Source organism: Gossypium hirsutum, chromosome A05 (assembly GCF_007990345.1).
Source record: "Gossypium hirsutum isolate 1008001.06 chromosome A05, Gossypium_hirsutum_v2.1, whole genome shotgun sequence".
In the NCBI taxonomy this organism is placed as follows: Eukaryota; Viridiplantae; Streptophyta; class Magnoliopsida; order Malvales; family Malvaceae; genus Gossypium; species Gossypium hirsutum.
Window position 1 is genome coordinate 6,986,278 of NC_053428.1, and position 13,695 is coordinate 6,999,972.

The 13,695-nt window shown below is 28.1% G+C and overlaps 1 protein-coding gene and 1 non-coding gene across 2 annotated transcripts; one reads left to right on the forward strand and one right to left on the reverse strand.

Moving 5' to 3' along the window:
- Positions 1-10,709: 10,709 nt before the first annotated feature.
- Positions 10,710-13,019, reverse strand: LOC107960847 (protein NRT1/ PTR FAMILY 4.5). Its single transcript, XM_016897111.2, has 6 exons — positions 12,882-13,019; positions 12,732-12,774; positions 12,390-12,607; positions 11,872-12,294; positions 11,662-11,786; positions 10,710-11,560 (listed from the first exon to the last, which is right to left on the reverse strand). Exons 1-6 carry the CDS (start codon positions 13,017-13,019, stop codon positions 10,711-10,713), a joined length of 1,797 nt encoding a protein of 598 aa, XP_016752600.1. The 3' UTR covers position 10,710.
- Positions 13,020-13,593: 574 nt separating this feature from the next.
- TRNAW-CCA (transfer RNA tryptophan (anticodon CCA)) lies at positions 13,594-13,665 on the forward strand. The gene has a single exon. It is a non-coding gene; the product is annotated as a tRNA-Trp (tRNA).
- Positions 13,666-13,695: the final 30 nt, after the last annotated feature.

Sequence of the window (13,695 nt, forward strand, 5' to 3'; positions counted from 1 at the left end):
TGCCGTCCGTACCGACGGCTTTCGAATTATTTTTTCAGTGAATTTGGTTGACATAGATTTATATTTATTAATTATTTATGTTTAAACTAATTATAAAAAATACTATCAGATATTAGGAGTGAAATAAAAAAAAACTTACGAAGAATATTTAAGAAATTGCTATGTATATTTTATTTATTAATTATTAATATAATTTAAGAATACTTATAACTTCTTAATATATAACAAATAGCTTCTTGATATTAACTTGCGAAATTTTTTAATTCTATGATTAGTCTAAAAGAATAATTATTTTTATAAAATATATAAATATTAACGTAAAATAAAATTAATTATTTTTGGTAAGAGTCCCAAAAAAATCGAACACTTCGGGGTACAAAATTATTATTAATTTACTAATATTTAAAAAAAAATGATGTAGACAACTGGACCAGTGGAGATCATGTGAATGTTATCGAAATTAACTAAGCGTCGGTGGCTTATTCGAAACAGTGCATGTTTTTTGTTTGTGCCTTTGCCACCTAATCTTTTGATTCATGTGCTTACGTCCACGGATTGCCACGTGCATTCCCTCTTTTATTTTTTATTCTTCGAAGTGATAAAATGAATTTTAATTTTTAAGAATATATTCAAAAGGACTAAATATACAAATTAACCCTGAACTTGATAATTTTCTTCACATTGATCCCTAAACATTTTTTGGATCATATCATCCTTAAAGTTGACATTCATTATACAAATTGATCCCTATATTAACACTATTTGTTTTTCTTTTAAGAATTTATTAATGTGGGTAAACATGAGGCTGGAGAATAAAAAGATGATACGTGAATTAATCTTTAACTATTCATAAAAAATTGAAAAAAATTTAAAACATTGTAAAAAATATAAGAAATATACAACTCATAAAACTTCAAAAAAATAATATAATATAAGTTGAAAATAAAATAAAAAATTTAGTTAAATTTCAACAAATTCAAAAATTTTAAATATGTTTAAAAAATAGATAAATTTGGTTAAACTTTTAGAAAGTTACAAGAAATTGTAAAAATATAAAAAAATAAAAAAAATATTTTAAAAATTAATGAAACAAAAATTGATTTGTAATGACTCATTTTCAGTAAAATCGGAATAGTAGTTTCGTGACCACAAATTCGATCTAAAAGGAAAAATTATTTTAATATTGTGGCATAGTCTATATTACGATAGGAATACTGCATGAAAATTTTGATAGGAAAATTTTATTGATTATATAGTTAAATTGATAAAAAAGAGAAAAGAAAGAAAAAAATGCATTCTTGGGACTCCGTTCCGATAAATCGGATTCGTAAATATTTATTACAAATATTTACGAAGCTAGTTGTGTGTCTAATTAGGTTTTGATTAGGTGAATTTGACTTAATTAGAAGTAATTAGGAAAAAAAGGATTAGATTGAAATAAGTGTGAAAGTTTAATTATAGATTAAAGAAAATAGAAATGACTAAATAGGTAAATATGCCATTATTATAAAATGAGGCGGTTTAATGTTGAAAGAAAAAAAAATCTAAGATATTTTTTATATAAAAATATATATTATATATTATATTATATTATATTATATTATATAAAACATAAGTAAAGTAAAAAAACAGAATAGAAAGAAAAAAAAAAGCAGGGACGAAATAGAGAAAAAGGGAGAAAGAAAAAGAAAAAAAAGAAAATTTAGGATTTCAAGGGTTCAAATTCAATTTGGTAAGTCAATTTAATTCATTTTCTTGTAATTATTGAGTTTTTATGATCCTAGAACAAAATACTATTAGGTATATGTTGAAATTTTGAGAGTTAGTAGATTTTTTTTATATAGTTTATGTTGAATTTATTGATAAATTAGAGATTGAACTTATGAAAAATTCAAATTAGAATTGAAAAAAAAGATTGAATTGTGAAATAGATTGCAATAAGGAGTAGATTATAAGAAGTTTGAAATTGGGGTTTATTAGTGAAAATTTGGGAGTTAAACTAAGTTATAAGTAGAATTTAAATAAAAATAAAGTATAAATTGTAATAGAAATAGAAATAATTTTAGTTATGGAATAAATTGAAATGTAAGTTAATGTAAGAAATGATGAATTTATTATATCATACATGTTTATTTTTTTTTAATAGCATAGGAAAGTCATTTAATTATTTTTCTCTAACATATAAATGTTATATGTTTTATATGAAATTGAAGAGAAAGAAAAGAAAGGAGAGGACCTAATTGAAGAAAAAGGAAAAGAGAAGGCTAAGGAGTGAAGGAATACATCATCTCAATCTTTTTGTTGTAAGTACTACAAGATTTTTTTTAAAATTAATTTTATTTAGATGTTTATATTGTAGTATAGAATTATTTAGAAATAAAAATGTAATATATATGTATATATTTAAATTTATAAGTAAATAAATAATAATAATAATAAATTATGGAATTAAGAAATTTGAAAAGAAAATTATAATTGGAGAATATAAGAAGTTATATTGTTTGAACATTAAGTAATAATGTTGTGACAAAAATATATGTGTGAAAAAGATGTGATATTTGTGAATTGTGTAATATGCACTAAATTGTAATGATGAATAAATGAGAAATCTTTTTTGAGATATTTATGTAAAGTATTTAAATGTATGAAATTCAGTTTTAATGCCCAAGTAGATGAATTTAGAACTACTAGGATATTAGTGGCATGCCATTAAGGAACTCTAGCGCGCTCTCTGATTATTAGCATGTAACATCCCCTAACCCCGAACCGTCACCGGAACAGAGTTACGAGACATTACCGGACGTATCAGACAACTTATGAATAATTCACTAATAAAATAACATTCATAACATAATTTAATTACTAAATCCCTATATTGAACTATTCAAATCTAAATCTTACATTTAAGTGAAACGAGACTCGTTGAAGTATTCCATTTTTTTTTATGAATTTCGACAGCATTTCTGCTTATTTTTACATAAATCCCCCTGCAATTAAAACCATATCCATTTCAAGCATAACTAATTCAACCAAATTATTTCACACATTCATTTTCTATTCTAAATACCTCTAATCAACTTACTCAACATAATATCAATTTAAATTTATCATTGTACTGATTAAATTGAAATAGATAAACTTTTTTCATTATAATTCTTAGACCTGTGATTCTAATATTTTAAAACATTTAGATTCAAAACATAATAACTTTTATACACATCCTATGTACATGCCACATTACCGAAAGAAAATATACATCACCAAAAAGTTTGCTGAAGTCGGGTTTGGCTTTGGATGCTGGTTCAGTACTTGACTTCTACAACCTGCGCACGGAAGCAACCGTACGCTGAGTATGCATATACTCAGTGGTATCACTATAATTCAGTTTATAATTAAATATATTAAATCACACACATACTTTTACATTACAATTATCATCACTTAATGAACAATTCAATCTTTCATGTTATCATTCAATTATATATATACCATTCTTATTTCTTTATTTCAATTCTCAACTTTCACATAGGACATATTATTCAAATATAGTTTTATCAATAGATTTATTTCATTTATCCCTATTAACTTGATTCGGACTCGGCGGATACACGGATTCCAACCAACACACCAGTACGGCACATAGTGCCTCATCGGCCGAAGCCGGAACAGTAACAGTAACAGTACGGTACACAGAGTACCTCATCGGAACAAATCCGAAACAGTAACAGTAACAGTATTCGACACACAAAGTGTCGAATCGGTAACAGTAATGGTAACAGTAACAGTAGTCTGCACATAAGTGCCTGATCAGTAAGCCGGCAAAAACCCGTACTCTTCCATATCCTATGGCATGCCAACTATATCCGACTAGCCCGACTAGTTAATAGGGTATTTAAATCATTTTTCAGTGTAATTTCCATTTCGATTCAATATTAATTATAATTTATTATTTTGATCAATTTTCATAGTAATACAGTAATTTACTTCATTAGAAAATTTACAGTTCAATGCAATATACGTAACATTATTCAGTAATTTCACAGTTCAATTCGGTATTCAATACAATATTCAGAATCCAATAATTCAGTTCAGTATCAATCTCAATTTTAATACCCAATCACAAATTTTATTATTTCATTAAATACTTACCTTAAAATACTTACCACATATTCATATTAAATTAAACACATATTAATTATAAAGCTTGAGTTATAATGATACAAACCAGAATTCTTTTCGGATTTAATCCTCGACGATATTTCCTTTTCCTTTTTGGGCCGATACTTCAGGCTCGATATTAGCTACGAACAATTAAAATAATTTCACAATTATTAGCATAACACAATTTAAATGCTGAAATTTTCATCTAACTTTTACTTTAATTCCAATTTAATCCCAACTAAACCTATATATTTTTCTTTCTCAATTCATACCTTTTTACTACTCAATTTCTTACCAAACTCACATCTAACTACTTAATTTTTATCATATTTTCATGATTTCGAATTTATTTCAATTTAATCCCTAAAACTCAAAACTTATACCTTAGTTTACAATTCAATCATTTATTCAACTGTAATCAAAATTTCTATCAAATAAACCCCCAATTCCATCATTTGTTCAACATAAACCCTACCCAAAAATCTATTAACTTTCGAAATTTCAACTTAAATTCAAGAGTATTTCACTCTAAGATTCTAAAAACATCAAATTTATAAGAAAAGGACTTGATTAAACTTACCAATTTAATTTTGAACCTTGAAACCTAAATTTTCCTTTTTTTCTTCTTTCTCCCCTGTTTCTTCTCTGTTTTCGTTTTCATTTCTGTTTCTTTTAACTTATTTGTTTCTTTTATATAATATAATATAATATAATATAATAATAATATAAGAATATAATATAATATAATATATTTAATTATTAAATAAATATATATATTTTAATCAATAAAATCTTTGATATTTTTCCACGTTAAACCGCCTCAGTTGTAGGAAATGGTTTAATTTCCTCTTAAGTCTTTCTAGTTTTTCTTTAATCTATAATTAAACTTTTACCCTTATTCAATTTAATCCTTTTTACTAATTACTCTAAATTAAGCTAAATTTACTTAATTAAAACCTAATTAAACACACTACTAGACTCATAAATATTTTTAATAATTATTTTCGAACTTATTTCACTAAGACGGAGGCCCGATAATACACTTTTCCGGTGCTCACGGATTTTGGGTCGTTACATAGCACATTAGTGCTCTCCGTTCTATTATTAGCACGTTAAGTGCTCTCTGTTCATTTGTGCATAATAATGCACTTCTGTATTTGTTCCGTATATCCAGCGTGTTCTATTAAGTCTACTTTGGGCTAAAGTTATAAGTTGTAAACCAAAGCGAATTATCAATGTACTAAGGTAAGTTTTATAACTTATATAATAATAAATTAAATTTTGTTAATATAAGATACAGCTAAAGAAATTTATATGCATATAAATATATATTGATCAAATGGGATTATAATATTTTAATAGGATTTATTTGCCTATTTATTCTTGTAGTGCTTACTAAGTCTTCACTGGCTTAACGCGTTTAATTTTAACGCGTAGGTACAGTTAGACTCGAAGAGGTAGAGTCGGCTAGAAGATCTCTCATCTCATCACATCTTTAAGAGCTTCATAAGTAGGTACCATGTTTTGAAATTAAAAGTGGCATGTATATAGATGTTATTTTGATCACATCGGAATGTTACAAGACTTTTGTTGTAAATAAAAATGGAAATTAGTCTTTTAATGTTTATACTAATGAAATGGTACAAAAGTTTATATAGTATATATGGTATTGGTTGTTTTTGGTTTGAACTTGCAGGGGGTTTTATACAAAATAAGCAGAAATGCTGCCGAAATTTTGAAAAAAAAAATCGTTCCACTCCTAATTCGTATTTTGGGCCTCGAGGGTCTATTATAAAGATTTAAAAGTTAAACTATGCTATGAATGTTATTTATTTATGAATTATTTCTAAGTTATCCAATATGTCCGATAATGCTCTGTAACCCTGATCCGGTAACGGTTTAGGGTTAAGGGGTGTTACATGATCGGTTAACGTTGGTCAACTTTCTGTTAGTGTTGGACAATGCTAGTCAAGCTAAGTTAAATTTGATCAACACCCGATCAATTTTTCATTATTTTTTGTTTTCTCATTTTTTGTAAATTTCTACAAAAATTGGTTTTTTTTTTACATTTTTGTATATTCAATTTTTTGAATTTTATAATTTATTAATATCACTTACAATTTTTTTAAAAAAAATTGCCACCGTGTTGTCCCCTTATTTCTCCACGTTTCGCCCCCATACTTGTTCATATCAGCAAAATCTTCAAAACAAATTATGTTAGTATAAAGATCAATTTGTGTAATGGATGTCAACTTTAGAGACTAATATGATCCAAAAAAGATTTTAGGGGTAAATATGAAAAAAGTTGTCAAGTTCAGGGCCCAATCTATATATTAAGCTTTAAAAGAACTAGTAGTGTTAACCATAAGGACTGATTTATGTAATGTATGCTAACCTTAGGGACCAATTTGGTCTAAAAAAAGTTTAAAAACCAATTTGAAAAAAATTACTAAATTTAAGGGTGAATCCATATATTAGGCCAAAAAAGAAAAGGACTAAAAGCTTTAATTTCAATGTCCGGAGTTTTAAATTATTCGAACTTGAAATCAATGCAACTCGAGATTGATATCATAAATCTGAAATAACTTAAATTAATACTAAAATTAGATAACGAAATTATAATTAAAATAACTTTTATAAAATAGAAATTTTAATTATCAAATTTATTCTATTATTTTCATTTTTTAGGGAATTATTTTCATTTTTAGTCCAAAGTTAAATTTTAATATCTATTTGTATTATTTCTATCTTTGCTATAATAAAATTCTAGACGGAGCTCAGTAATTAAATTATTAAAATACCCTAATAGTAATAAATCAAATAAGCCAAATTTTAAATAATAATTTTATAATATAAAAAACTTTAAAAAATCACTTTTAAAAAAAATCCAATCTTTCATTTGAAAATTTCTCCTGATCACTTATAAAAAATGATAATGTTATAATATTGATTTATAGCACTGTATGTTAACATATTGTGATTTAGTTTTTGAAAGGAAATTTTAAAAATGTTCTAAATATATTTTATTTAAAAAATATTCATATATTTTTAATAATTAAATTTTAACAAAAAAATAATTTTTTATGCCTCATATTGTTAGTACTTTTATCAAATTTCACTTTCAATTATTTTAACATTATTTTAATATTATTTTTTCGTACTTTAAATACATGTCAAATTGAAATTTGATGTCACTTAGCGCACGAAGGTGGTAAAAATCAATTCAAATAAAAAAAAAAGTGTAAGTGTTTATTTATTGATATAATAATAAATTTCTCTTTTAATATTTATTCATTTGTTATTTTGGTCCTTATTTTTTTTGGTTATTTTGAGTGTCAACCTTTAAAATTTAATTTTGTTTAATTTTGGAATAAAAATTAATTGAACTGTTAAAATTTTAAACACATTGATGTGGCCACTCGTGTGACAATTCACGTATAATTCATAAAATTAAAAAAAATTAGTAATTTTTTAAAAAAAATTTATTCATGTTAATAGTGAAGTATACGTAAAATACAACATGAACTGCCATGTAAATTTTTTTTAATTTCTTTTAAATAAATTATTTGCTCTCGAGACACTAGATAATTACAAATTTTCGAGAAAAAAAAAACCTGAGATTAACCCGATTCGATTTAAAAGGAAAAATACTATCTACAATAAATAACTATAATAACACTTATTATTATATCCGTAAATTCAATAAATACATTTTATCAAAAATTAAATTAATTTCCTATGAAATTAACTTTTCAATGAAACAATTTTGTACAGCAACTTTGAAAATTTATCAAAAATTATAAAAATTAAGTTAAATATTTAACCAAGCATGAAATTAAAATATGTTGAGTCTAGTTCTATATAAAAGAAACGGTGTAATAAATAAAATTTAATATTATGAAATAAATAAATTTAAGTGAGACAATGTCAGACTGATTTCGAGTGTCCCTATTTTGATTTTGAAAAAGTATTAAAATCTGTCAAAAAATAATTAGGAGCAAATATATGTATGCATAAAAAGATTAAAGAATCTATCTTCAATAGTAACAAACCACAACATTATACGATATCAATACTATGAGATATATAATTTTTAGTGGAGATGAGTCAAAGCTGCCTAGCAGCAGAACAATAGAAGATTTGAATAAAAAATTGTATTAATTGGCTTGATTTAAAATTTCTATCACAATTTTTATTTTAAGGACAAGATGTCAGTTTCAAAAATTTCAATCAAAACTTAATTATCAATTTCAATGAATGAGATATAAATAAAAATGTGATAGTTGCATAGTGGACGGTACTATTTTGAATTTTTAAGATTTATAGACTAAATTGTAAATGAAACAAAAGTATGTTAAAATATGAAAATCGTGAGATAAATACCAATGTGAATAAAGATCCTAGTTAGTCAAGAAATTGTAGAAGAAAGATTAAGCTATTGAAAATCTTGATGTTCAAATTTATATCTTCATATAATATTAAATAGTGGACTAGAATGAAAGAAATGTAAAAGAATAATAGAATCGTGAAATAAAGTATTCATGATTAATTATTGTGAATTTGGTATCGTGGAATGCCCATGTAGACTAGTATTGAACTTCATAACTACCAATACCTCTGCTTCAGGTCTTCGTATTTTCATTGTCATAACCACGAAAGGGTTCCGAATAACCTCCAATCGAAACCAAGTTATAATGAATGTTTGGAAATGTTTTGAGAAGTCTTAAATGAGTTCAATATGATTGGAATTAAATGTAAAAAGTAATCTCAATAATTAAGTGATTCAATGCTTAAATGTGAAAATCGTTGCTTGGGTTATCGGGTAAACTCGGATAAAGAGTGTTACACTGACCAATCACCTCAAATAGTCCTTTCACATCGGTACCAATAGTGCTTTTAGCCGGCAATCCATCGTTCTACCACCTACACCTAGGGTTGAGTAAAAAAATTGACCAAATCGAAAATCGATCCAAATCGAGGTATTTGGACGGGTGGAATGCAATGTCAAAAACTACAGTGACCCAAAACCGAACCAAAATTTTTTTATATTTAAAATAATGAAAATATTAAAAATTCTTAAAAAATTATTGTTTTTTTTTTAAAGATTTATGAAAAAACCATAAATTTTTGTCAAATAATATTAAAAAGCTATAAAACGAAGGTCATTTTATTAAAATAATTATAAAAAATAAAAATAAAAATTAATATGAAAAAATTGATGATCGAACTAAATTATGATAGACGATTCAAAAAATCTAAAAAATCGAACTTAACCGAATCGATATCTTCCCTACCAACACACCTATAAAATAAGCCACCTAATGACTCAAACCCATGCGGAATCAACTTCTATAAATACCTCATTTCAACACTAACATAAAAGGAGCATAAAAGGACACACAAGAAACCATCTATATAGCCCTCATTCTACTAAAACTCCACCTGTAAATCTTACAATGAGAACCATCACTATTATCTGCCCAACACTTTATATAACTTGTTATATTAAAATATATACACCAAACTTCATTGTCTTGGCATTTTATTATCTTATTATAAGAAAATTTGTGCAGTGATAAAATAAAAAAGATTTAGATAAAAATTTGAGTGGTGAAACATTTTCTTAAAAATTTTAAATTTATTTTTAAGATACAAAAAATCATGAACGACGAAAAAAAATAAGGTTATGAAAATAACATTATTGAATATTTTATAAATATTGTATATTTTTTTCTTCAAACTGTCGCTTAATGTCTATGTTTCTTCATTTAGTGTCTATGTAAATTATGTTTCATCAAAGTATCATTTAGTGAAGAAACATAAGTTATGTTATAACAACATTACATAAAATTATTTTTCTTCACTTCCAAACTTTTTTTAAAGTAATGTTATTGGAATAAATTACTTTAGATGCAAATAATAATTAATAGAATTATTTTAAAAATAAAAATAATTATTATGTATAAAGTTATTTGTACCACCATACTCAAGTCCAATAAATCCACTTATTGAGTGAGTTAAACATTCAACTTAATTATTTAATTAAATTCTTTATAATGTATATTTATTAGCAAGATGAGATTACTAACACACTTATTTTTGAGGTGGTGATGTGTAGGGTGGAATATAAAAAATCTACAGTACGGCCGTTTCGAGTATTATTTTGAAATTTGGTAGTTGTGGAGGTGTTTAAGAAATGGCTATTGTGACATCTTACCAATATTATCAGGGTTAATTGTTTTTGTTTTTTTAATGGGCTGAAGTGATGGCAATATGGATGGCTTTTGAGGGATCGGTCAAAATGGCTTCGTTGGGTCATTGAGTCAAATGCGAAACTCTTTGAGTCACTGATTCAAGAATAATGCAGAAAAGTTTTATTTATGGCAATTCCATTTGCAGAGAACTGCAATATATACATGTGAACTTAACCAATACACATGAAATCTGACAAGAAATCACTAAACACAATAAATTATGTGATACTTATTGCTGTACTGATCACTGCTTTCATCCAAGAAAAATTCAAGCATTCATATGTTTTTGAGTAACTTATTGATCATTTCTGCTCTCTGTTTCATTTCTGCTCTCTGTTTCGGATTCTGCGGTGTCTTCTTTGTACTTGTACCATGAAGCACAAAGCAGATAGACAACGAAGTTAAGTGTGCTGAGAACTGCTAGGAACCAATAGAAGAGATTCAGATTACTCTCGTTCAAGTCATCACCCTCTATCCACCCTTTCTTGCTTGGGGCGATCTTCTTGGTGACTGCGTTCATAATGTCGACGAAGGCGGAGCTCAAGAAGTAGCCGAATGATAGCGACAGCCATGCGAATGATGTAGCCAGCGATTTCATCCCCGAGGGAGCTTCCTTGTAGAAGAACTCCATTAGTCCTACAATGGTGAACATGTCTGCTAGTCCAAATATTCCGTATTGGAAAGATAACCAGAATAGACTAATAGGGTTGAATGGATCTTTTATGGACTGATCCCTCCTCTTAACTTCGATTATGCCGGCCACACCCATTGATATGATTGAGAGAATAAGTCCGACACCTACTCGTTGAAGCTGTGTAATTCCGGATGGATGTCCAGTGATTTTTAGAGCAAAAGGGACAACAACAAACTCGTAGATTGGTATTAAGAATGTCATGAAAACTAGAGGAATGATTGGTATCGATGCCGGAGGGAATTTTTTTCCGAAAATATGTTGATCCATGAAGACCCCTTGGAGCACCGAGAATGTCTGCAATTGTGCCAAACATGTGTTCATTATAATGGTACTGGCTAAGATGGGCAACATCCTTGTTAAAACCTTGACTTCCTCCACTTGTGTCACTGTGCAAACTTTCCATGGCTGTGGAAAAGTCTCTAGAGGGACAATGGCAGCCTTGTCTAGTAACCTGGTTTGGTTATTAATTACAAGAAATGTATTAAATTATTGTCAAGAAGAGTACTAGATGAGTTTCTATGAAGTGAGATTAACTAGTTCATGGTATTTCACCTGAACTGATTAGTATGAGGGAGTTTTTCATCATACTGATATTTGTCTTTATCATTCATCTCGAAAAGTTCGACGGGATTTTCCGGTAATATTAATCTTCTGTTCTTGAATGCAACCACTATAACCTGAAGAATCAAACAATTGATTCTTATATCAGAGTGGCATATACAAATATATACAATATATAAGAACAAGGGAGAGGAAGGAAACCTGTGCTATTCTCAGTAGAGGGCTGCTCCGAAGAGGTGGATAGTGATAAAATGGCTTTCCGAGGGCAATGGCAATGAATCCAACAATGGCAGCCATAGTTCCCATGAAGAAACCCCAGTACCAATCCTTGTTTATGCTGACCCAAACGACGAATGAGACGCCGATCATTGCTCCAAAAGTGGTGCTTAACATGTACCAATTGAAATAACTTCCAAGCTGCTTTGCTCCCTTTGGATCCTTGGAATCAAACTGGTCAGCACCAAGAGCCGGAAGAGCACCCTTGACTCCACCTGTACCGATAGCCAATATCGAAAGTGAGCCGTAGAACATCAACGCTATGCCACCTTTGATACAACTTTTCTCGCAAGTAATATCCGGACGCAGGTCTTTTGAATAAGCCTGGATGGTCACCATTGACAAACCCTGCAATAAAATTAGAAAGCAGAATTGATAATTGAATTAGATTTGAGGAAATAAGCTGAGCACAGCAAATGCTTGAATTGTCAGTGAAAACTTACTATTACTTCCAGTGATCCAAATATCAAAATCGTATACAGTCGGTTCAAGTAAGTGTCCGAAATGAAGCCTCCTAACAGTGAAAGCAAGCATACTGATCCCAAGAAGTTTGTGAGAGTATTTGAAGAAGTTGGAAGATCAAATTTCAATAAGTAATGAAAATAGATAACCATGCTAACCATGTTAGCAACAAACCCGATATTCTCAAGGGCCCCAAGAGCTACAAAGTCAAAAGGAAAAAAAAAAAAAAAAGAACATGTATGAGTTAATCATTTAATTACTTCTTCATCAAGTTAATGTTGTAAACCCTAGTTTGGGATATGAGTTTTAAGATTATTTATTACCAAAAACAAAACAGCAAGCTCTGAATCCACCTTTCTTTCCATCCTGAATTAAAAACAGAAAAAGAAACAGAAAAAAAAAAAAAGAGACTAGGCTTAGTGCGTAGTGAATGATGATGGAACAAGAAGCAAGTGAAATAGAGTAGGAATCACCATTTTTGAAGCTTGAGAGGTTGGAATGAAGTGGATCAATGTTGTTTTGATGAAGACAAGGCATGGAGACTGGTCTTTATAATAGAAATGGCAAGAAATTCTAGACCCCAGCTTTATTGTTGAAGCCGAATACTCCATGGACAGTTATATTCCTCATTTTGGAAACAATACCAATTGTTCCCCTGTACCTGTGATTATTTCTACTATTTATTCCACAATTTAAATTTTGCTGTTTATATATAATTATTTTTACGTAGGATGCATATTCAATGTAGGAATATGAAAATGAAAAATGATTGTTTAAATACATAAAAGAGTTTATAAAAGAATAAACAATACATATGTGTGGAATACATACTATATCTATATATTATTGATTTGCTTAACACGCAGACAATGAAAGAAATGTACAACTATGGTAATATCTGCCTGTCGGGATTTCCATCAAAATTATATTATTGGTAATCGAAAACCCAAGTCTCCATTGTTGCGTCTGTTTTTTTTTTTTTTTTTTCATGCAGAAAGAGACAATACTTTAGAGTTTTGCAAGCAGGTATTCTTGTCTTATTAACCGTCTCTAAGATAAAAAAATGTTCAACAGAAAAAAACATCTCTTATAAAATAATAGCAATTTTTTCCATTTTCTGAGGAATAAAGAAATTAGAACTACAACATAAAGCTAAAAAGGATAACTTGAATGCATCTTTCAACGGGATCCGTGGCGCAATGGTAGCGCGTCTGACTCCAGATCAGAAGGTTGCGTGTTCGATTCACGTCGGGTTCAATCTCCCGATAATGGATATATTTTTAATTT